Source organism: Falco rusticolus, chromosome 4 (assembly GCF_015220075.1).
Source record: "Falco rusticolus isolate bFalRus1 chromosome 4, bFalRus1.pri, whole genome shotgun sequence".
Lineage (NCBI taxonomy): Eukaryota > Metazoa > Chordata > Aves > Falconiformes > Falconidae > Falco > Falco rusticolus.
This window is the reverse complement of record NC_051190.1, coordinates 101590969-101617400: the sequence shown is the minus strand read 5'-3', so window position 1 is coordinate 101617400 and position 26432 is coordinate 101590969. Positions and strand designations below refer to the sequence as shown.

The 26432-nt window shown below is 36.0% G+C and overlaps 1 protein-coding gene across 1 annotated transcript in view; it reads left to right on the top strand.

Moving 5' to 3' along the window:
* STT3B (STT3 oligosaccharyltransferase complex catalytic subunit B) overlaps positions 1-26432 on the top strand; it is a 52845-nt gene that overhangs the window by 15689 nt on the left and 10724 nt on the right. The window contains exons 2-9 of the mRNA XM_037386533.1: positions 6309-6417; positions 8184-8471; positions 10200-10265; positions 13738-13837; positions 18385-18483; positions 20125-20271; positions 23081-23129; positions 24802-24956. Coding sequence (XP_037242430.1) covers positions 6309-6417; positions 8184-8471; positions 10200-10265; positions 13738-13837; positions 18385-18483; positions 20125-20271; positions 23081-23129; positions 24802-24956 — 1013 coding nt within the window. The remainder of the gene's footprint in view (positions 1-6308; positions 6418-8183; positions 8472-10199; positions 10266-13737; positions 13838-18384; positions 18484-20124; positions 20272-23080; positions 23130-24801; positions 24957-26432) is intronic.

Sequence of the window (26432 nt, the reverse complement as noted above, 5' to 3'; positions counted from 1 at the left end):
TCAAATGGCCTTACTTGCAAGAAAACCCCTAAAGATCAGTTGGACCTCTGTAAACGTAGGGCGCTCTTGGGACCTTTCACCAAATACTTAATAGTGGTTGAGGTTTGTCTCACAATACAAAAAGTAATTACATATCCATATATTTTGAGATAAATTCATAAAGTCTAAACAATCAAAAGTTCTATATTTGATGCCTTAAAATTGTCAGCATTAGGACAATATTAAACTCTACACCAGCAAAAGCTTGTTATTTTTTCTTTCTGGCAGACTTGACATAGTAATTGTCTTTCAGTCAGCTTTAAAAGATCTGCGCAAGCATGTTCCATGTCCCTTGTGAAAGAAAGTGTTAATATGTTCTTGACTCTTGGGTGTGTGTTGTCTAGTGAGGTGCAGAAGCTCCAGCTGAGTGTGCAAAGTGATAACATCTTCCACATAAAACTGTGGTAGGTACGCATCTAGAGAATACCAGAAAAAAATTTGTGGACGCATAAGTACTTGATTATATATAAATGTTCTAACTGGGGACAATTCATGCAGTGTATCTTTGTGTTAGATTTAATATCTAATAAAACCATTCTGCTGACATCAGCCTAAGTTAAAAAGAAAGGAATGTGAGATTGTTCTGTGATAAAATTGCCTGGTTGCTCTTCAGTTTGCAGAGCTATGTCAGTTTTGGCTCAGGTAAACACAGGACCGCCCTCTGTTTCACTGGTTCTTACACATGCAGACCTCGGTGTGTATTTTCTCCATTCTTACTGTGAGTCTGTAACACCTTGGGTTTGAGTTGTGGCCAGTAGGAAAGGCTCTTTACCTGTTGTAAGTGCTTTTGCCTACAGGTATTGCTGGTACAAAATTCTAACCTTGGGTACTTGAAACTGACTTAAATGTCCATATATGCTTCCCAAGGTTATAAACTCAACACAACCAAGCATTTTCATGATGAGAAATACTGTCATAGTGCATTGAATTCATTATGTGATTGATGGGGTAGTGTACTTCCATTTTAAAAACCATATGCAAAACTCATTGTGGTAATTGCTTATTCGTGGATACAGACTGCAGAATAAGGCTTCCAGGATATTGTGATTGTAGTATAAAATGTAGACAAGCAGGTGTTTTTAAAATTTAATATGGAATACTGTATATATATGTTTCTTCATTTGAGTGGAAGTTACTGAACTTTCTCATTAGATTTTCCATAATAGTGTTGCACTGAATAAATTATTCCTTTGGAGGCAAAGAATATGTCGGATATGGAGTCAATCTGCAACTATCTTGTTCAAGAATCTAGACTTGCCATCTCTAATTAGATGCTCTATAGCAGAATTGATTCTGTAATCTACATTTGCATTAAAAACTGACTCCTAGAATTGCTCGGATAGCTTGAAATGTTCATAGTTGGTTTGTATCATGTCATTTTTCCGAGTTTGCAGATGTGAAAATTTTGTGCATCTGCAGCTGAAGATTTTAGAGCACAGAAGACTTTATAATTGCAGGCTTAGAAATTTTTCAACAGATTATGCTAGTAAGGAGATGACATAGTCTCAGATGGCTGTAAAATGCCAGATAAAAAGTCTAGATGACGGGGCAATAGTAACATGAAATTGATAGGGTTTAGACAGTCAGCATTCCCGCAAGAAGCAACACCAATCTTGCACTCTGTTATAATGGGAGGGTCAAATTAATTCTGTTGCCATCAGTGTAATTTGCCGTAAATCTTAGGATGTGGATGGAGTAACTGCATTACTGTACATGTGCTCTTTTCTTGTATGTTCCTACTTTCTTCATAGGCTGAACTTTATTTGAACGTTCATCTTGAATAGTACTTTTGTCAAGGAAATACCAAACTTGGTAAACTTACTAATGTCAAAGCCAGAGATGTCTCCTTACAAGTGTAGCAACAGTTGTTGCTGTGAAGTGCTGGAGGCTTCTATAGCTCCTGGATAGAGCAAGTTATTGGTGTGACTAGCATGAGCTAGTCATCTGACAGCATTACCTTGTGTCATCAGAAAAGCTGTTCATAGGGTGGCATAAAAAATCAAACCCAAGCATGAGTGTAGTTAAGATTATGTATTAACAGTACGTAACATATAACTGAAAACATTTCAGGCTTTATTTTTCAAGTTGTCTAGTTAAGCTTTCCAAAGTAATGTTGCTACTAAAAAAAATTATGCCTCCGCTCAGTTATTTTGCTGTTGCTGCTTGTGCTGTTTTCTGTGCTGAAATTGAAACTGAAAGTATCTCCAATAGTGCCACAAAATTAATGGTACCATGCATAGAGCACTTCCGTGATCAGTAGAGCATCCCCCAAAAGGTTCAAAACTACAATACCAGCCTAGTTTTTGGTGGTTGTGAATTTGAATTCTGAAACATGCGAAGACTTGGGATTGTTTCATGGTTCCTTCAAAGTTTAGTTCAGAGGTGGAGACAGTTCAAACTACAAACCTGACAGAAAGAGGCAAGGAGAACAGCAGAGCATCACTTTTCCTTGTAGAATGTCAGCTAAAATAAGAAAAGTCAACGCTTACTGGTGTTAGACAGTCAGGTCCTTAAGAGCTCATCTCTACTGAATGTATCAAGCATGTATCTTCCTCACAACATTGACTGCAAACCTGAATATTCATCTCAAGTCTTTCAAGCTAAGTTCTTAATTAGGCATGTGCTTCATGTGATTTTGTGCTTTATTCTTCTCAGGTCTGTCTCAAATTGACTTGCTTCAAAGCAGTGAGGGAGGATGAGCAACAATATTGGGAGAAGGGTGAATAGTTCCCATACCTCAAGATCAGATCAGTGTGAGGGTTGAGGGTGGGAGAAGAGGGCCTTTCCTTCAGTCTGGTCCTGTCACATAGTTCTGCATCCTATTTAGTCACTAACCAACAGCGTACTCCAGTTCCTGTGTCTCCTTGGCTAATATCTAGCCAGTAAGAAAGAGGGTGGGATAAAAATCCTAAATGTTACCTGTTCTTGCTGCTGCTGGAGAGTGAAGAACTGGGGAAGACAGTGATACCCAAGCCTGAAATGCAACTGCTTCTCAGCACCATCTGTGTTTTGGTCTGATGCCTCCCTCAGTTGCAATCCCTAAATCTCCAGGATGCCGGCAAAGGTGGCAGTTTTTCTGATATTTCCCAGGGCTGTTTTATACCCCTATTGATATTATACTTATTGATAGTTGTAGATACTGTGACAGTACTACTGTAGAAAGACAATACCCACTGTGCTGGGTTTCAGACACGGTTTGCAAAGTACCAAAACCATAAGAAGGCTGCGTGACTGTGGTTTACAATACTCACCGTTCATTAGCACTATGTCCATTCTGGCCAAAAGGGAAACAATTTAGAAGACTCAGGCTTTTCCCTAAAGGAGTAAAGTGCTATGAAGTGGGTAAGGGGCATAAGAGCATAATACTGACATCATATGATTGCTAGACCATACTGTGTTGTCTGGTGTACTGCCCATTGCTGCCACTTTGTCAGTGCCTGACGCTGGCTTTGATATGCAGCATTACCCATCAAGCTTCTCCTTATGTATGCATATGTTTATATTTACATTTTAATTTATTTTTGTTTGCAGGTTACCTAGTGGGAGGTGAAGTGAGCAATTTTTTTTTTTTTTTTTTTTTTAAGTCAAAGTAGGTGCTGTAGTTAAGCACCTAATTTTTTTTATCAGGTTTCTGTGTTCAGAAGGTTATTTCTCGTTCTCGCCTATAGGTCTTCTCACAGTGAAAAATTCATGTACCTATAATATTGCTAATTATTTCTGCTGTAAATACATGTCCAGCTGTCTCTGCATGCTTTCATTTGTGGCAAAAGAATCAATCACTGTTTGAAAGAAGGGTTTCCTACTTTTGTATCTATCTGAAAGTATATTGGGAGGGAAGATTAAAATCAAACCTATTAAGTGGTAGAAGCAGAATGCTGTTATGTTGCATTTCAGTTTGGGGTGGTAATTCATTCTTGTTAAAGGCTTAATGGGATGCTGCCGAAGCACAACACAGTTGTTTGCATCCTTCTGAAGTCAGTTATGAAGCTTTACTAGTTTGAAACACGAGGAGAATGTCAATATGTGTTCTTGCTTATTTCATTTGTTTAACTAATCTTTTAATGCTCTGAAAGTAAATATTAGTCATACTTTTGTAGTCTCTGTGAGTTTGAGTCATGATTTAAACACCTGAAAGTAATCCATGTTGGTAAATATCTTTCTTGTTTCCTTTTTAAAGTTCTAGGATAACAACATCGAGTGGGTTTTCAGTGTGTTTTAAGTTTGGTCCATAGCTGGCTGGATTGTATGTGTCCTGTGCAACGTGGAACTCCTGCTTTGTCTGGTACCATACTGCAGACACTTGGCACTAAACAAATTAACAGTAGACCTTGCTATACTAAGATAAGAGTCTAATTTTACAGGTACAGCATTTCATAAACCACATTACAGTTGACAGTTCAGAACTGGAGAATTAATTAATATTTAGAAATCTAGTCAAATGGGAATAGTTGCAAGCTTATTAGAAACAAATGTCACATTGCTGTTTGATATAAGGATTTCTAGGTCAGAATGACTGATGTTTGTGTGAATTTTCTTACATAAACATGACTAACTGCTTTTGAAAGTCCGCACTTTTATCAGTTAATGTAGCCTATATAACTGCTTATTTAACATGTAAGAGACTGTTCCTGGAAATACTGCTCTCAATTTTTTTTATTTACTTATTTTTAATGTTATTTGACTGATGCTGTGATAATTTAGTCAGTGGAAGCATGCAAATTTTCTGACATCTGGACTTGAATTTAAATTGGTTTATTCTTTCACTGTGTAGATGAAAAAAACCTGCTCATGACCTTTGTGTGGTTGTACTGCAGATATTAGAGTTGTACTGATTAAACAAGTAGGAACCTGATGGGTCTTGCAGTCTTGAATGACATTAGCTTCGTTCTGTTGAAATGAATTAGTTCATAGTGGACCCGTGATATTTTGGGAATCCTAGGTATATGAAAGAATTTGATGTAGTTTTAAGATTTGTATTAGAAGTGGGGCATGTTACTGATACAAGTGGATGCTTTCATAAAACAGACAAAATGAAAAATACACATAAGCTTTTCCAGTGTTGAATACTAACTGTCTTTGGGAGTCTTTCATGGCGATTTGCTCATCTAACCTGTTGTATTTATGGTATTCATTTAGTCATCTGAACTTCTACTTAACTAATGAATATAATCTTTAATACATCTTTAACTGATGAATTTCATGTGGTTATCTAAATTCCAATTAGAGTATCTATTAGGAAGGTTGCAGTTTGTGGATGTTGCTTGTTTCAGAAGTGGTGTTCACCCTGGCTTTTCTAAGCCTAAACTTTCTTTACAGAACTTTACAGCATCAGTACGTGTAGCCTTGTTAGTTTCTTCTGAATGATCATGAAAAAGTTGCAGTTTGAGGTAACGTGCCACAGTTTTTCTCACAGCAGTCTGATACCCAGTTTGAAGAATTAATGGACTTTGTAATAGTTGAAAGGTTTTTCTATCTGAAGTTTGAGAAGTTGGAAAAAATATGTGCCAAGAAAGTGGAAGATTAATGCCTTGATGGCAATTCCAGACTGAACTGAAGGTATGCATGGCAGGGCTTTTGTTCTACAAGGAATTTTCTGCAGCAGAGAGTGTACAAACTTTGAAGGTGAAACTGCATCTACATAGATTCTATGTTGTGTAGATTCCTATTGATTCAAAGAAGGGAATAAGTCAAGGCCATTGGTTTGATAGTGTGAACAATTACGCTGATTCCCGTTATTGCATGTTATTACATTACATCACCGCTCAATGTTACATGAAATGGAGCAGCAGCAGATGTATTGTGTAGTTATCCTCTCAGAATGGGAGTCTTGCATTGATTCTTCTGTGATCTTAATTCTGCGTAAGTGATATTCCAGATATGGTGAATAATTGGTTGATAAACTATATTTGAAAACTAACTTGAAAAAGGAATGCAGGAAATAACAGGAATGTTCATCAGAGTGATAGAAAACTTTTTAATGTTCACAAACAAAAGAAAAACCCAACCCTGAAATTGTAACATTTCATCTGTGTGTATGCACTGGCTGTATAAATGAAGAAAATATAGTGGTTAGTAACTGAGAGCTTAGTAATTTACTTTAAAACTCTATAGATTTAGGGTGGACCATTGTACGTACAAAATGAGATGCTGAAGTTTAATTACTTTCTAGGTCTTAGAAAACAGATGACTTAAGGTATGCCTAAAACTTAAGTTGCTTAATTTTCATATCCCCACCCCCCTTCCCCTTCTTTTCCTTTATTTCTTTCTAGGTTTAACTATAGATCAACACATCATCTTGCATCCCATGGGTTTTATGAATTTTTAAATTGGTTTGATGAAAGAGCATGGTATCCACTGGGAAGAATAGTAGGTGGAACTGTAAGTATTGTAATAATAACTTAAAGATGACTTTGCAGTAAGTTTTTTTTTGAACTTTCAATACAAATTTGACATTGATAAAAGAAGAATCTTAATAAAACATACTTTTAATTGTCAAATTGCTGCAGAGGGAATAAGAAAATTTTAAAATTTTTAGCTGCAGGAACTAAGTCAGCATGTTTTAGTCTTTATCCAACAGCATACTCTGAACAAGAACAGAACTGAGTTTTACTTACATGTAATAGTAATAAATAAATAAGTAATAAATAATATTCTAATAGTAATAAATAAGGGTGTTAGGACTCCTGTAATTCTGGTATGTGCAATGATTTTTTTTAAAAAAAACAAACCAGTTACTTAAATTTCTAAAGGCAAAAGTTTTAATCCAGTGGTATATGTTGAGTGGACATCATGTGTGTAAGGAAAATACTAGGATTTCACTGGAAAAGACCTTATGGAATTAAATCAGTGGGGTAGCTGTATGAAGCATCAGGAGTAGGTAAAAGTGGTATTGATGCACGTTACAAGATGGGAAAGGTGTATGAAACAACACTATTAAATCAGAACACAAATAACATTCATTAGTAGAATAGCTTTAGTAACAAGTAACGCAGCCATGTGTGTACTTAATGTGTGAAAGTGCATTAAAGAGTACATACCATTTAAATTAATGATGTTTTTTGTAACAATTACAATACAATTTTTTTAATATCTTAGAGATACCTGAGACTTTTTTTGTATCATATATATGTATTATTTTCAGACCTGATTTTATATGAAGTAAAACCCCTTAGGAAATAGAATCAAAATGTTGATTGCATATGTCATTTTGCAAGTCACGTGCTATAGTATGCTTTAGTAGTTCATCTTGAAAACCAGCTCTCAAGGATATATGCAGGGGAGGATTCTGTCATCTGTTAATTTAATTTAGTACAACACCTTTCTTAGCTTTTGAAAGAAACTAAGGCAGGTGAAGTGCATATTAACTTTTCTAGTACATATTGATTTTTCTAATGTTGACAAATGTGGGAGGGTAGAATTCCTATTAAGAATATTATTAAGTTCTCCAGTATTCTTTGATGGGTTCAATAGATCAGTGTAAGTCTATGTTACCTTTCCTGGAGGACATCTTAATTCAGTTGTATAGGACTTCATTTTGATCCTTCATATCCAAAGATGCCTACAGGTATCTTGAAAATATATAACACTCAACTGACTGACTGTCAGCTTTTCAGCTTAAAAATAAAACATCTTGTTGATGCACATTTTCTTTCTCAGTGGGTAACAAGAAGTGAAGAGTGGCGTGATATATTTTGGAGGAAAATGGATAGGGCTGGGAAATGATGTTGGGTTTCTTCTTGTTGTCTTAAGGGTTTTGGTTTTGGGGTTTTTTTTTTGTCTTAAAGCTGGTAACTGGCTTGAAATTTTCATGCAGACTTTAGCTTCTGCTTCTCGTTGTATGATAAATGTCAGGCAAGATAGTGTATTATCTATATACTGCTTATTCATTTACAAAATGTATTCTATTTAATTGTTAGCATTTGGATAAAATTTAAGGAACCTCTGGTATTGAGTGGTGTTGTCAAAACATGCTTAAAGTAGTATTAAAATAATTTCATTAGCTTTACTTTCTCACTCCTTACATCAACTTAAGAAATGACTGTTTCATTGCAAATTACATGCAAATAAACCTACCATGGTAATTTTCTGCAATAACCTAATGGTTTGGTGTGTTGATTTTTTTTTTTTTTTTTGTCTTCTTTTAGGTATACCCAGGACTGATGGTGACAGCAGGCCTTATACATTGGATTTTAAATATGCTTAATGTGACAGTCCATATAAGAGACGTATGTGTGTTCCTAGCACCAGTTTTTAGCGGCCTTACAGCTATTTCTACTTTCCTGCTCACCAGAGAACTGTGGAACCAAGGAGCAGGGCTTTTAGCTGCTTGTTTTATTGCCATAGTTCCAGGTTACATATCCCGATCAGTAGCAGGATCATTTGACAATGAAGGCATAGCTATTTTTGCACTGCAGTTCACATACTATTTATGGGTAAGTAATTGCTGAGTCTTTTGCTTTGGAAAGGTTTTTGGTTCCTCCTCCAACCAAATGACTGATTTTTCTTAGAATCCATTGAATTCTTATTTTCCTCCCTCTCATCCCTCTTCCCCTTGGCTCTTGATCAGGCAAGTACTGAGAAGTCACATGATATGAACCACTCCATAATCATGCTCTTTGGTTTGCTGTGTAAAAGTACTGTTCAACTGAAGTACGTGTGTCCTGTAGTAGTAGTAGTAATAATAGTGATGATAAGTCTACAAAGCAAACAGAAGGGCTGTTTCTGTTTTCAGTTTGGAGGTAGTAGTATTATGGGAGCATCATACTTTAGCCTCCTTATTTAGCTGGTGAAAAGCAGTCGTTTCTGAACATAAGATGCTTTGAATCGTCTTATGGAGAAGCTTTTGACTATGAAGGGTCTGGGCTTTGACTTACACATCCAATTTAAATACCCAAAGCTGTTCAGAGCAAGATATATTAATATTACTTGCATGCTTAAAAAAAAAAAAGAAAAAAAAAGTCTGATGTCTTTTAGTTAGCCTGCTTGCTAGTGCAGCTTGTCTGTCACTCTTTAATCCGTATATAGAATTGCATCTGTAATGCAGTTTTGCATGAAGGAGGTTAGGCAAGCTGGTGTTTTTCTGTTCTGTTGCATCTGTTTTGGAAATACCACAAACAGCATAACTATATTGTTAATTCAGGATAGACACTGGATGGTACTTGTGTGTTCCTTGAATGCATGTACTTTTAATTTGGAGTGTCTCCCATGTATGTACATGGTCATTACAGCTTTTCACATGATTTTGTCAAGAGTTCTGCTTTTCATAAGCAGATGCATACTTACAAGTTTTTTAGCTTTAGACTATTTCAAACTTGGGATGTTGTTGGTAGGAGTGTAATGGAAGGGAATTCAAGTTTTCCATGACTGAGTGACTGTTGTTACTTAAATGCAGGTTTTTTAAATCTGGACTTGGATTAAACGGCAGCTTTAAAGGTGTATTGTGTTTAAGAACAATAATAGAACTAACCTACGCTGTTACTTTGTAACAACTGAGAAACGATAGCTGTTACCTGTTCTTACGGAACTCATACTTAACTAAACTGCATATAGTGCGGTGATGTTTGCATGAACTCTTCCAGAATTATGTGTGAATCAGATACAGATTTTAGAGAACTGTCTAGCTTTATTTAATGTTGGGTTTTCATTCCTATTTTATCACGCCACAATCATCACTATCAGTTTTGGACAAAATCATACCCTGGGGCCAGTTTATGGGTCCTGCTAAACCTTTAGTAGTATCTGGATGCTCTCATTAAACTTAAGTGAGTTTTTCAAATTACAGAATAGCTCTTTTATCTGTAATTGCAGAGTTGGGTCTGATGCCAACCAAAGTAAGGCATGGATAGTCTACACTTAGAATTATGAAGTTGTCTAATGTCTCAGAGAAGGTAGCACATAGGTGTTGCAACTACTTTTCTACCCTGGATCACGAAGCAGAGAGTTGTATTGCATCCTGCCTTTGCTTTAACTAGAGATAGGTGTATAAGCTATTTTGTGTGTAAATGAATTGCACCTATGGTTTTGTTTTATGGACATCAGTTCAGAAGCATGCAAATATAACTTGGTATGTGCTGAAGAGTTCTCTTGACAGTTGTTTTGGAATGAAATTTTGGAATACTGTCCAGTGTTTGTCATTCATAAGTACTTGACTATTTTTAAAGGTGAAGTCTGTGAAAACTGGGTCGGTCTTTTGGACAATCTGCTGCTGTCTATCCTACTTCTACATGGTAAGCCTTTTATCTATATAATAGCTAAACTATTTGAGCAGGGCTTATACAATCCATATGTTGATGAAGAACAGAAGGAGATTTTAATCTTTGTTGGAGTTGTAATGTAAAATTGTTGCTTCATATTGTTACTAAAACCTTAAATATATGAGTAAAAAGGCATAATAAATATTTAAAAATGTAAACTATTTAATAAACACAATGAAAATGATTTTGGAAAAACTCTGAAGTATAATAACTTGTACGTACAAATTTTTCCCATGCTGTGAATAGGTACTCTGATTCAGTGGAATTTTTCTTTTGGTGCAGGTGAATTAAGGTGGAATTTGAATATTCATATGCCTGCGCAGCATTATTACTAAAATGTAATAATAATATTTAAAATTTATGGACAAAGTTACACTAATGTAACTTTGAAAGCTATTTCTTTTTGTGCAATTATGCCATAAAGTAAAGCTTACCACCAGAAACGCTGAATTAATTCAATGTCAGATTAAAGGATCATAAAGTCGCTTTTCATTCTTGATCTATGAAAACGGAGGCTATTGCAGAGATGTTCCTAAGGGCTAACAGAGGGAAAACAGTAGTAAAATTGAGGTGATAAAACCAGTAGCAAAATGGAGGGAATTGGTTTCCCCTTTACTCTATCTTCTGAAACCTTAGACTTGAAGAATTTTCCTGTATAAATCAGTCTTTTTCCCTAACGAATAAACTTGTGTGTGTGTGTGTGGCTATACGAAAAATAAATCAGCCTCAAAATAGCCGGTGGTGGGACAGTTAGGCTAATTGCTTGGTGTCGGTTGAGATTGAGGTCTCAATTCTTTTCTAGAGTCAGGTAACTAGGCTTGCAAGAAAAAGGAACTTATGAACTGTTTTGCATGCCTTAATTTAAAGTACAAGGTTAATTCAAAGATTATCTGGATGTTGCCTAGATTTCTGCTAGCTTTAATGTTCATTGGGTTTTCTCGGCGATTTTTGCTGTCAATACAGCAAATAACAGCCCTGTATATGTTGCCAAATAGGGTAGCTATCTTCTGTTAAGAGTACATTTATTTCCTCCCCTATTTCTCCTTCTTTTTACCAAGTCATTAAATAAACAGCCACTTCTTTATACGCAGCATTGCTGTTTATATAGCATTACAGTGAAGAGACCCTGTAGGTTTGATAGACTTACGTGCAGTACAAAATCAGGCAAGTAAGTTTTTGAATTGTTGTATTTATATAGCACGGTCTTTTTTTATATTGTGCTAATTTATTGGCAAGATCCTCTAAAAGTGCTTTTAATAAATGTGTAGATAACAAATACAATACTTAGAATTTTACTGCTGAAAAATCACCCAATAAGTTCTTCCCATCTTAGTCTGACTAGTGTCTTGGTCTGTGGGTTTGTATGAGGGTGAGGGGATGTGATCTAGAGTGTGCGTGGTGACCGAACCTATAGAATTAATGTCATCATCGTGACAGTCAGTCCTTGTATGTAAAGCAATGGTTTTTTTCTTTTATTTTCCTTTCAAGTGCTGTTAGGTAGTAAAAGGTTAAGATTTGTCCATAGCATAGCCTCACTGATCAAATGATAGAATTTTATTGCTTGCAGAGTGTGTACCTACTTCATCCCTGGTGTTGGTTTTCCATATGTTGCATTTCCTTTTAGGAAAGAGTTTTGTTAAGATGCCCTTCAAGACGTTTTGTTTAGGTAAATTTTTAGGAGAAAGTATAATTGTACTGTTTATTAGATAGTACTCATTTGTCCTTCTCTGATGCAATTAGTTGTTTTTCAGTGTGAGTTGAAAATTAAATCATGTAATTTTCAATAATAATCAAATTAAAATATTTAAAATTAAATAAATTTTGAGGTAGTAGGAGTCAGCCCTTTCATGGGCAGTGGAGGAACAGCTCCTTGAAAGAGGAATGGATATGGCATGGACTGGCAGAAATCTTTCTTGATAACCATATCTCTTAACATATATACCTAACTTACTGTGATAATTAGACTCATTGCATTGCATAAGGAGAAGGGTTTTTTCCTTGCATTTGTATTTTTAGCATTTATTTGACTTCAACTTCTGCAAGTGCATCTTCAGTTTAGTACAATCTTCAGTGCTTAGTTTTGGTTTAGTATTTGGTAATTATACATGCAGGTCTCTGGTTCATACAAACTGTCTGATACCTGCTTCATTCAAACCTTTCCCTAAATATGACAGCATCTTAATTGCACATTTGTTCTTACTCTATTCTGCCTTCATATAATTTTCTCCCATTAAATAAACTTGTCTGTGTAAACCATGATACTTCATGCTAGTAATTCGGCAAGAGGATCATGATAATCTGAAATGAATTTCTAGAAAATTTACATTTCAGTTCTGCTTGTTTACATTGTCTGAACTGGTTACCTCAAATTTTGAAACGCTGGGTTTTCTAGCATTAGTATCAAAAAACAGTGGTACTTGGCCTTGTCCTTATTTTAGAATCTGTTCTGTAGAACATAGTCATTTGGATTTCTTTTTGGATTCTAGGGCTTAAAAATATCTAAGTGAATCTAAGCCCTGAAGTACAATTAAAGTGAAAACCACATTAGCTACTGCATTCTAAAAATGAAGACCTAGGGTAGGCATGGTACGTATGGAAGAAGTCTAGACTAATTTGACAGGAGGACATGTGTTAAAATACAGATTGTCTGGTCAACATTAGTCCTTCTGAATATGTTGGAAATTTAGATAACACATTGTAATGATAGCTCATTAAATCTTTATCTAAACCAGCAATCAGTGATAGATTGATAACATTGTAGCGTTTCAATTCTAAGTACATCATACCAGTGCTTCTCAAGTGCTGCTGTTACTACAGGCTCACAGCATCCATGATATTGTTGTGTGCTATTGCAAGTGCTCAGCCCCGCTTCCCTGCGCATCCACCCCTTACCTCTGTTTCTTTCCTTACGCTGCAGCCTGCATTGGCTGCTTTGCTCCAGGAGTTCTGCTCCCAGAGGTGTATCTTACTCCCTTCCTCCTCTCTGGTGAGAGAGACTGTTTCCTGTCCCCAGCAAAATGTGCAGAGCGTGGTGCCAAATTTGTATGTCAAAGGAGAATTTTTGGATCCTGCATGGGACTCATGCTACAGCCTTCACCATGGGGAAGAGCCCTCAGCATCACATTCTTGTTTGCCAATGTGACCAGACCGGTTCAGTAGGAGGAGGAGATATGGGAAGGATAGCCTTGAAAATCCACCAGCCCATTTCAAAAGTCTTTGATACGTGGGTGGGTGGTTTTGGTTGTTTTTGTTTGGTTTGTTTTTTTTTTTTTTAAAATAATAAATACTGAGAAAGATTCTGGTGGTATTACTGGTGGTTCTGACTCCTTGTCTAGATGGGGTTTGTGTTTTCTTGTTAGACCATCAGGATGTATAAAGCCAGCATTGGCTTTCCTAAGATTTTGCAGATATTTGCAGATCTATTTTCCTATTCCATTTCTCATAGGTCTCTGCATGGGGTGGTTATGTTTTCATCATCAACCTTATTCCACTGCATGTGTTTGTCCTGTTGCTGATGCAGAGATACAGCAGGAGGGTCTACATTGGTAAGTTTTGTTCATTGAACAGTCATTCTCAAATGTTTAATCATGAGATTTGAAATTAATTATACCAATGTGTATTGTATCAAGTGGGAATTATGTAATTGCACATCAGGCTGCATTTTATTAATTTGATTACTGATTATAGTCAGTTATTCTCTATAACATGGAAAAAAGGTGTTAAAACACACTTGCTTCCAACATTTCATATACGTAGCTGCTAATTAATTTTATCCTTTCAAGTGGCCTGAAAAAAAAATATTACGTGGCTTGATATTTGTAGAATCCTTTTAACATACTTATATATATAATGTGTGTGTCTGTAGTAATGTTTCATATTTTTGTCTTTTCCTAGTATGTTAAATAATTGCTCTTGAGAATGTTATGCAGCAGAAATTATGCAAGCATATAGTAGATCATGATGGATGTGAGAAAAGACATAGGGAATTTTAAGCAGCTTTGTGTGTTTTACGTAACCTAGACTAAAAAGTAGTGTAAGAGTCTGTCCACTCCACGTGAATCCTTCAGATTTTATTGGGTTAATGGGTCAGCCTTCCTTCCAGTTTCAGAAATCTGTGAATAGTGATCTTAGGAGACTGACTTTTTAATTGATTTGCCTGACATATAAATACCCTGTAAACCACTCTTACAGAGACTTTACCAGTTAAATCAGTCGGCCATGGTGTGGGTGTGTGAATGAAATACATAGTAAGCAGTCTGGGTATTCAATGGTTTATACATTAGGGAGTCAAAAATGTTCTAGCTAATGTGAGAACATGGTATGATTTGAAGTGTAGTATCACAGGATATTTCATATTCGTAAATACATTTTCATTACCCATTCTAATATTGTTTTATCTTTGTGATTTTAATTAATGCTTTTTGTTTTAGTGCTTGCTAGAGAGATTACTATATTTACATATATATTTGAACCTTTATATACTACAGTAATTGCTCAATTTTAATCAAGTTCGATTTTGTATTTTTGTTACCAAAACTATAAATATTGGTGCCATGCTTCTTTGTTAATCTGGTTATGTAAATCAGAAATGGAAATATTTTTTTTAAAAAAACCCTCCAACTCGTCTTTAATTTTTAATGGTAGTATTACTTAACTTCTTCAGTAACTGCATAATTTAAGGGAAAAGTAATTTATCTTGGTTTGCTTTTAAAACTTTTATTGAATATTTTCATTTTTCAATTTCTATGAGTTAGGCAAGATAAAATTAAATCTACTAATTATAAAATCCTGAAGCAATGTGGTAACCAGAAACAATAAAGAATAAGTACTCTTGCTTTTTCAGCTTTCAGTGAACTAGTCTTTGAACTCATCTGGGGAAAATAGTACTGCAGGTTCATATGAATTAAAGGTTTTGGCAGACATTTGTTTTGCAAATAGCTACAGTGTTTTGAGGTGTTACTGCCCTTCAGCTGTGAGGGAGATGTACTTCAGCAGAGCTGTCAGAATGAAAATGTGATTGCTGCTCTGCTGTTTCATTGCAACTGCTGGCTTAATTTAAGCTTTCGGGGGAGGCCTTACACGCAGAGAAGTCTGTATGTCTCACGTTAGTATGTGATTTCTAGGTTTGTTTAACAGGATGGTTTTGTAAAACAGGTAAGAATGTTCAAGCACTTCTGAGAGGAAATTCAAGTGTGCTTCAATTCCAAACTTCAGACAGGGAAAAGAGTTTACAAAAGCTCATTGAAATAGGGAGAATAAAGATAGTTCGGGAGTGTCTATGATACGCAATTGCTAGTGTGTCTGCAGCAGTCTCATAATTCTCAAAAAACTACCAATGTGCAGCTAAAATTTTTGTCAGCTGACAGTAGCTAGTAAAATCTGCATCCATTTTACTATTACTGAGAATTTGGTGGGTTTTAATTTCTAGATCAGTTGTTTAATTTTATTTTAAACTAGCATGAGCCTAACTGTTGTAACAGATGAATGTTTAGTCTAACATAATAACAAAAATATAGAGAACAATATTTGGCAGCACCAGGTTCTTAAAAATAGTGATGATTTCCTGGTATATATTTCATACACCAAAGAGGTTAATGGGACATGATCTGATATGCCTGGCAGTGTAATTCAGAATAATTTAATGAGTACAAATTTCCCAGAACGTGAACTTTTTTGCCAATTTTTAAATATTTTATGACTTGCAGGCAGATGAATTGGTCAGCCAGATAGCTTCTGACCCACTTGGCATCAATGGTGATCATTCTACCAACATTTGAAAACTTAAGCTGTCTTTTTTTTTTTTTTCCTTTTATTCTTCCCTCTCCCCCCCCCCCCCTTTTTTTTTTTTTTTGGGGGGGGGGGAGGTGGGTGAGGGGCTTGACAGTGGTCAGTATCTTCCATTCAGATCTGACTAGCTTAATAATTAAGAACAAGTGCTTACAATTCCAGTGTATTAGCAGCACTTGTAAAGGTAAATAATCTCTTTATTCAGATATAGGAACAATTGATTATATTTTCTATTATTGTACTTGTAGATTCTCTTGTGGTTTATAAAATGTTTAAAAAATAAATGGGTTTACATTTGGAAAGGTACCAATATAGATTTAAATTATGTTTGCACACTTAAGAGGCTTGGTAATTTGCACTTCATTTTGATTTTTTTTTTCTGTACAATTTTTTAAATTTCTGTGTGTTTTTCAGAATTGTTAATAACAAGACACTTAAGGATCTTCCAGAATTTAAAACTTAATCCTTGTTCTGTGTCTTGGATTTTGTCAATTAAATAGTGAGCATGCATATATTTATATCAACTACTTCAGTATTCTGAAATTCAGATGCTGGGTGTTTATGTCTGGTGATTATAATGCATTAGTTAAAAGTATGTGGTCAACTATTTGCTCATACTCTCTGGAGAAGTTTTTCAGTAGGTTCTTCCTGTGTTTGTGCAGTTTACTGCAACTAACATTGTTTATTTATCCACAGTAGGGCAGAATATTTTTGTTTTTGACTTAGTCAGAGTTTGCAGGAATCAAAATTAATGTATTGTTTTTGCAAAGACTGTGAAAACGGTAGATTGTAAAGGAACATGGAAAGTTTGTGATGATACATCACCTTGATGTATCTAAGCTCCTAGAAAAAATGTGTTGCTGTGTAAATTGCCAGTTTTTTTTCAATAACAGACAGACGTGTGTGATAGCTGTTGGAAAGAAGCGGGAGTAAGGGATAGGGGGAGGAAGTAGGGATAGGAAGTATAACAGTTGCAGGGCTGGGCTTAAAATTGGTGATTTGCAATGGTCTTAACAAATGTGGAAGGTAGTGATTTATGCCAATCATTGCATTTCCACAGGATGGCAGTGTTGTAACACTTTCATGGTACAGTGAATGATTTATGTGGTAGTGACTTCTGTAAAAATTGAGCTTCCTATAGCAAAATGTATTTCAGTGACACAGGAGGGCATAGATCAGTAGCTAAGCTAACTAGTGCAATACAGATGCATGAAAGAATACACCAGAGAAGACAGCAAGTGGTTGGAAGTATCATCGTAGTCACTTTGGTGAATTTTGGAAAGCATACAGTACCCTAGGAGCATAACCCCCCAGTGAGATCACACAGGTGCTATGGAAACAATACCGCTGGTAAATTATGCACTCCCCAAACCCATCCCCATGGAGGTTAACAAAGGATTGTTTGAGGGATCTCTTCATAAGATTGAGGCCATAAGAAAGACAGTGGTTTATGACTTGTAGGAGTGTTAGAAAACCTGGGAGGTGGATTATTGCTGCTTGCCACTGAAGGAACAAAGCTTTATTTGGACTTTAAGTTGGCTGGTTACTTCAAATGTATTTAGACTCATGGCTGTTCAGAGTTGGCATTTCTGTCTTCTCCTCCCCTCTCTTCTTTACCCTAGAACGCTGAGGACCAAAACCCCGTCAAAGTAAAGTATATCAGTCTTAGGGCATACATCATAATAATGCATGTTACTAATATTAATTACATTCTCGGCCTCTACTTTCTGGAGGGTTGTGAGTCCTCATGGTTGATATAGCTCCATTAATACATATGCTTAATATTATTTTTTAATTCTATTGCTTTTCAGTTTCTTGGTATGCCTTTTGTGTTAAAAGAACAAGCGTACTTCTTTCCATTTTCTACATAAGTAGTGGACTCTTAAATGTTTTGCTTCTTGGAGGTCTGGTCCCTTTAATTTCTCCTCATATGGAAAGAAATACAGTCTCCTCATTTTCTCACTTGTTATCTGAGAGCTCTTACCCCATCCATGACCCATAAAAACAAGATGGAAAGAGAAAACTGTTTCCAAGCAAGAACATCTTGAGTAAGATGGTTTGTTTCCCTAGGAGGAGAAAAAACAGTGCAATTAGGAACAACAGTATTTGCTACTTCCTTGAAAATTGGATGCAGTAGGCAGGTTTCTCCTAGTCGAAGGAGGGAAAAGTAATTAGGATCACTGAAATATTTACTAAAGTTTTGGGGAGGATGGGCTCTACTATGGAACCAGTGCTTTTTGAAATGTGTATATTCATTTTCTTCCTGCTTTTCTCTTCTCCCCTCTCCTCACTCTTGTTTTCCTAGCATATAGCACTTTCTACATTGTGGGGTTAATATTATCGATGCAAATACCTTTTGTGGGATTTCAGCCAATTAGAACAAGTGAACACATGGCAGCTGCAGGTAAGAAAATTGTCTGCTTCCAAACAGCCTGCTTAGCAGGAGAAAACCTCAGGCTTGCAGCTTTGTTTCCTTGTATTAGAAACAGCACATACTAACAAACCAAATTGTTAAAAGAAAAAGAGGTACAATTTGGTGTCTGTAGGGAAGTTTTCTTTCCAATTGATACATTATCTTTCTTTGTGCGAGCTAATGGAGGTAAAATGCCTCCGTAACACTGGATCAGTTACACGTTCTGACAAGCACTTATTTTGCACATTGATACTCTACTGTTCTGCAATATAATTTTGCCTTCAAGCACTGTACAATTGAAACATTCCTTATTGGTAAATGCAGTTTTTACTGAGCCATTTGGTTTTGGAGTTGATAGTCTTCTGTAATTTTTCAGAGTAGGTTAAATACAAATGACTTAAATTACTGATTAGGAGGCTGATTCTTAAGTAACTGATTTCAGTCTTGTTTGATTCTTTTTATGTCTTTAAAGTAAGTTGATTTTCTTCAGTAGTTGTTAACAGTCAGACATCCTGATTTTTTGATAGCAATAACCTCTACTAAGACAGATAGGTTTATGTTTAACTATGCACACTGTTTGTGTGATATAGTTTAGTTTGTTACATTCCTCAGGTTTTTTATGATGTGTAGTCACTTATCAAAATGTATTTGGGACAGCAATTGGAATATCATTAAAATTTACCAGAAAAAAACCTTTTTTTTTAAAAATGGAGATTCCTCTCCCCCCCCCGCCCCGCGATCTGAATAGAATGAAAAGAGTAAAGATTATCAAACCGTACTTTGTGTCTGAAGAATTTTACATTTATTTAGTGAATAGAGTTTGTGTCTTTCTCTGGGAGTCCAGAGCTAGTGAATTTGAACACTGCACCTCAAATTTATTGTTAAATTGAAGAAAGACCATACACTTGAGTTCTGTTTTCTGCTTCTGCCAGCTACCAGTGAATTTTCAGTTTAGAATGGACTAATCATTGGATTGAATGATCTTATTATATATATTGAAATGATTAACAACAGAAAAATTGTGTCAGAGTTCTGGTTTAACATTAAACTCTGAAGAGCCTTTTTGAGGGTGTGGGGTGAATTCTGGTGTTTCGACACTAGCTTTATGTAATTCAGTTGTTGATATCACAGACAAACACCACAAACTTGTTTGTTTTGTTTTTTTCTTTCATTAAATCCTCCTGTTTTGTTCAGTAGCTTAATTTCCATGTATTTCTAAATTAGCCTTGTCTGTGTGTTGCCTGGGGTCTATGTCTTAACTTTTCACCAGGTCTAGGTATATTAACTTGTGATTTTGTCATAATCAATGCAATCTAGTTTTCAGGTTATTCTCTCCCTTACCCCAATGTAATTTGGGAGCAAAGAGGTGGTGAGTATTGAGGCTCTTGATCTAATAAGACAGGAATGTTTTGGAGGGTATTTTCTCTCATTGCAAGTTTCTGTCATTGCAAGACAGTATCATCCCTAATAAGTTTTAAAGGTTATTTGTCAGAAAGTGATTTTATACTAGTTTTGAGATGTAATGGTGTAGCTTACATTTATTTTTCTAATTCAAATGTAGCCAAAGAATACCAACTTCAACAGCTGTTACTGCTTTTGAGCACTTAAACAAAAGCTTTCCTTTTTCTTTAGGTGTGTTTGCACTGCTGCAGGCATATGCATTTTTGCAGTATCTGAGAGACAGATTAACAAAGCAAGAATTTCAGACTTTGTTCTTCTTGGGTGTCTCACTAGCTGCTGGTATTGTATTCCTGAGTGTCATCTATTTGACGTACACAGGTAAATAAATGTGAAACTAGTTTACTGTTGGGGCAGGTAAACCAGATGATCAGCATTTGGTTTAGTCTAAAGGAGTTGCTGGCAATACCACAGCTTACCAGTGCCCGTGTTAGGCTGTATTTCTGTGTCTTGGAATTCACTGTGTTTTCTGGGCTGCAAAAAAACCCCAACTTTGTAGCATCCTTTCAGGTTTATCCATGATCCAGATAATGATGTAAGAGGTTGGGGTAGATGAGGAACATAACTATAGCCAAAGCATATTATGAAGATATGTATAGCTAATCTATTCTGAATAGTGTTGATAGGTCATGGTCAGATTGCTCACTTTCTGAAATACTTGAATCTGATTTCTGCATGACTGGAATTACTCTCCAAGTTTTACTTTATTTCAGTGGTTCAGCCTCCAGCCTTCAAGGCAGTTCTACTCAGTGTCTTAGGAACAAGCTTGTCTTTTGCTTGGTTGCTATCCCCAGATGCCTCACTGCCATCTTCCGATTCCGTGCTATACTTCCTTGATGTTCTAATACCATACTTTGTTTTGTTCCCTTGATGAAGAAAAAGCAATCTTATTTTCGTAGCTAAATATAAGTTGCCCATGAAAACATTTACTTCTGCATGGGTTAAATTGCATGATCTTAATGTTGTGCCTAAATACAGTTCTGTTTTGTCATAGTTTTGTTTTGGAATAAAACCCACTTTTGTGAGACATAACTTGTCTGTTTTAACTGACTTCTTTCTTGTACTTGCTCTTTAGCAATGTTTCTGGCATAATTTTTTTTATCAGTTGTTTAACATTTTGAACTGTTTAATAGCAGTTGTTTGGTGTGGTTTTTTGGTTGTTTGTTTGTTTTTTTTTTTTTTTTTTTTAAATTATGATACCATTATTCCAAAATAATACTTACCATCTCTATTTGTTTGAAAGTCTTAAACTTACTGGTTTATGATTTGCTTTTCAGTACGTATGAGCAAATCCTACTAATACTTAGCAAAAATGTTCAGACTGGCCTATCAAAACAAAATTCAGCTTCTAAACTTAGTGTGCAGCAAAACATGTCTTCTGTTGCAGTTCGTAGGAAGTGCTGATTTCAGCTTCTGCAATTCACTGATCAGTATCACCGCTTCACTGGATGGAACAAATCTCCATCCCTCAGCTTCTGCTCTGCTGTGTGATCGGAGCTCCTGACCATCTCACACCACTCTGATCCCTCCCTATTTTCTTAATAATCCTCTTGCAGAAGGGTGCCCACATCTGAACTCTGTGTCCCAGGTGCAGCACTTGGAAGAAAGGGGTTTGAGGTTCTGGATTGAAATCCTGCCTGTGCTGTAAGGCATGTCGGCCACTCTTCAGTTTAGCATAGTTCACTATTTTGGCCTCTGGGTTATTTTTACTTTTTATTAGCCACCAGCTGGACCCCAGACCACTGAGTACTACTTTGAGCTTGTCAGGACAGCCCGTTTTCAAGCCACCGAATGGTCTGTTTGTCCAGCCCATTCTTCTTCAGCTTATACGTATGACAAATGAGGAATATGGTTCAAAAAGTACTTAATAATGTATTTCAGGACTTTGCGATCCATGATCTTTTCAGGGACTCGGGTTACTCACCTGTAGTTTCCTGCATATTCATTCCTTCTTGCCCTTCCTATAGCATTGGCCATTTTCCAGGCACCAGGAGTCTCCCTTATCACCCTGATGAAGGTGGTGGGTGGTTATCATATCGGCCAGCTCTTTTCAGCCCCCTCAGGTCAATGCCATCTAATCTGGTGGTCTGGATACATCCAGAGAAGACCATAACTGGTAGTCCCCCATCTGCTGGTAGTCAATGCCATCTAATCTGGTGGTCTGGATACATCCAGAGAAGACCATAACTGGTAGTCCCCCATCTGCTGGTAGCTCCTTATTGTGCATGCAATGGTTTGGGAGCAAGCTGAAGACTGAAGGGCAAAATATGTCTTGCTGTAGAACATTAACCACAGTATTTAAATGTCTAAACTAGATACTAAACTAAAACCTTCAGTCAGATTGTGCTAATTTTAAATATCAGATAGAGGGAAGTGTGCCATGTGTCATGGCACAAATACTTGCGTAAAAAATAAAAGGATTTACCTTCCTCTTGTTTCAGCTTCTCTGTATCTATCTTCAGAGGGAGCTGAAACAGTTGTAAGGGAAGTGGAAATAAAATTTAAGAAGAATCTTACTAATAACTTTCAATAATAACTTCTGTATTTCATCTGATTAAGATACTGTTTCATTTAATCTTATGGTATTCAAATACCTGAAGGCTTTTTTCAAAAAAAAAGAATATGTAAAGCTTATGAGCATGTCTAGTAGCAGCTTTTCTATTTTATGCCACATGTAGATCCATAAGCAGAGAAACAATAGGAAACTGGTGTTTCATTGAATATTAATGTTTTGGCTATAGATAGTTCCCAGTTTCCTGCTCAGGCATTTCAGAAAAATACTTTTTTATCAATTATGTTTTCTTTTTCTTAAACTACTTTACAGAGTATATGTTGCTATCTGTCATATTCTTTGAGAAATATTTTATTTGTTATTGCATTGCTTTGACTTTTGGATGTGTAAGTGTCTTGATACTCAGTGACTGCAATGTGATCCTGTAAAAGTATGTTCTTCTAAAACTAGCTTCATGGTTGGTAGATTTTATAGCCTGCATAGTGCAGTAGGTCTGGTTCACATACATTACAAATTCAGTGAAATTTCTTTGGTTTTGTGCTATAATTTGGGGGAGTATAAAAATTATTTCATTTAAATACCTAGGCAGCAAAAGGGGTTTTTTCTTCCCTTTTTCAGGTTATATCGCTCCTTGGAGTGGCAGATTTTATTCATTGTGGGACACTGGGTAAGTAAGGATAAAGGATATAAGGATTTGGATATCAATAGTGTTCTACTGAAAACTAATAATCTTTTGCTTTCCTCATCCTCAAATCCGTTTAGTATTTCAGTCAAGGAGAATATAGTGGGCTTTAATCAGTTATCTAAAGAGAGCATTTGTAGTAACTGTTTCATGATCTTTGCAACCATTTCACTAATTTGTCTGTTAAATGTCTTGCTTCTTTGGAAGTCTTTGAATATGTAATTGTATGTTTTTCTATATGAAATTGTACTGTTTCTGAGCATAAAATAACCAAAAGCTGTAGCAACACTTGAGGACACATTTCAAAATTACTAGGAGCCTTAAGCTTCAGACAATTTTCATTACACAACATCACAAAGATGTTGCACGTATGATCCTGCATGTTGCCTGTTTATGATGTTCATACATCTGTTTTGTGTATACAGATGTCTACTCTGAACAATTCTGGTTTGTTCATGTGTGTTTTCACGGGTAAAAACCAATGGTGTTAATCTTTTGTTTTAGTTAGCCTTTAAAAATCCAATGTTAAATTCTCTAGCCAGCAAGGAGAATGGGACTAAAACTGAAAATACTTTTCTCAGTGAAATATTTTAGGGTGAATTTCAGTTGGTAGATTTTTTTTTTTTTTTTTTTTAAGATTAAAAGCAAGGATAGGAGAACTTTAAACTTCTGCAGTTCAGGTTTTTTCAGGCTCCAAAGTCCAGCTCATACAGGGTTCTGTACCAACTCTGTAATAAATGTAGTTGAATACATCTCAGTAAAGAAGCCTCAGATTTATTTGAAGAACATACAGATGTAATTTTTGCCTATAAATGAAGTGGTCTACATATATATATATATATACACACACACACATGCAAAGCTTTAAACTTTTGAGGGCTTGTCTACATTAGAAAATCTTATTGTGTTAAAACACACAATGCAGTTTTGAATGAGAAGTAGATCTCAGTGAAGAAAAGGACATATATTTGGTACCTCATGTATCATTCAATCACGTAGCGCTCCAGATTAGGTCCATATATATATGTAGCTGTCTTTAATATAGAGTACAGTTTTGTCCTTGTCTGCACTGAGTGTTTGGCACGTTGTTTAGTTGACATGTGTTTCCATGTGTAGACAAGGCCTGATTATTATTTTTTTTTCTTTTTTCCCCCAGCATCTAAACAATGTGGGGGCATCAGTAACTGGTCTGGGATTTAATACTGTAACTTTCTGTACTAAGAAAATGAAGGGATTCTGTGTAGAGGAGAGTTTTCAAAATAGTGTTGAAAATCAGGGAGACATACTGGCATGGATGATTATCTCTTCAAAATGTAATGATGGGGCTTACATAGCTATGTGTTTTCATTTTGGTACATTTGGCTTCATGTTTAACCATAATAAAACAAAACATCCATAATTTTCATTCTTTCAATTACTATGGAAATAATCCTTTATATTGGTGTTTTAAACAATTCCATACACCAAATAATTCCTAATTACAGTAAGAACTGGGGACTTTTTTGTTATAAGTTTCATCGGATTTCTGCTGAATAAACCACTTGCCATTTTAAATTAAAATGCTTCCTTTGAAATTAATTTCAGAATTCCTAATGTTTACAAGTTTTAATAATTTTATCTTTTCAAAATAATTTGAACTGAATTTTTTTTAAAAAAGGTATGCGAAAATTCACATCCCGATCATTGCCTCTGTGTCTGAGCATCAGCCTACAACATGGGTTTCCTTCTTTTTTGATCTGCATATTCTCGTGTGTACTTTCCCAGCAGGGCTGTGGTTCTGTATCAAAAACATCAATGATGAAAGAGTCTTTGGTAAGAGAAAATATTTCAAAATTGTTTTGAAAAATCTTGCCTTCAACTTGATACTGTTTTGGTTTTGTTTGCTCTAAGCTGGTATATGGCTCGTTCTAAAAAAGGTTTAAAAGTGATGTGTTTAAAGATTATTAAAAGTTGCCTGCACCCAGCAGTATTTAGAACCGTTAATGAAAATGCAGAGACTGGTGAAATGGTGATGGAGTGTCATCCCAAGAGGTGGGATCGAAATCATTTCTCGGTATGGTTGTGTTCTGCAGCTGGAGTTGCGTGCTTTTCCACATGCTGATCTTGCAAGCCACGTGTCAGGGTACAGTTTCACAGTACAGTTCAGGCGTTCATCCTCAAATGAACAGCTCAGGGCAAAGGGAAGGTCCCTACCCTGTGCAGGCTGCAAGGCAACTGACCCTTCCTTGGGCGTCTGGCACTTATCCCATCACAGATGATGATTCAGAATGCCTTTTCTTTCCAGATTTTCTGCTATTTTAGTGAATGGAATCACTTGCTGCAGAAAACATGCTAAATAAGGCACAAGCCCTAAGCGGAGGTGTGGGGTCTCCCTATGTCAGTGACAAAAATAGTTTATTTGTACAAAGCTGTACTGTGAAAGCAAGCTTTTAAGATTGTGAATGAGGCTTGTAAGCATGTGGTTTGGAGTTGTAGCCCATATGGAGGAGTAAAGATCACTCGGGTCTTGGGCTTTTACATGGACAAGAGGCTCCGAACTAATGTAGCTGCCTCGTAAGATTACCTGAGAGGTGTGTGGGCAGTGGGAACATTTACTGTGTTAAATCCAGTGACTCAGGGGTATTCTGCGCTCTGTGGCTTACCAGTGCTGGGCAGCTCGCTTTCAGCCTCCTGCTTCTGCATCATACATTTAAATCATCATAAAAGGGACCTATGAGTGTGAATGGAGACCCATGCTACTTTGTACAGTAGGAAAGATTTATATAATATAATCTGATAATAAGTGACCCTTGATGATTCCTGGGGCAAATCTTGCACAAGGGTGTATTGTTAAACTGTAGCAGACAAGGAATAACCACTTGCACAATAGATGTTCCTAATCAGTGTCTACAGGTTGGTTTTGTGGGTTTTTTTCCCCTCTAAGAAAACTGTTCTGAATATTCCTCACTGCTTTGAAAATCTTGTTTGCTTTTTTTGGGCGGGCAGAGTGGAGATAATATCAGGAAGACTTCCTTCAGAATAGTGCTCACAATATTGTATTATTTGTCTGTATGGAATTATAATGTAGACAAGCCCCCAATTTTTGTCCACAGATATCTCTAACTTAAATTAAAATCTGGTATTTACATGAAATTCTAACACTTCCTTTTGCTTTTTCAGTTCCAGTAACTTGTTTGGTCTAGGGCTGTTTGACCTTCTTAATCAAATTAAGCTCCCTATTATTCCAGTAATATTTTTGGGGTGTGATATTAAATTTCACTAATAATTCACCTTTTGACACATCATTAA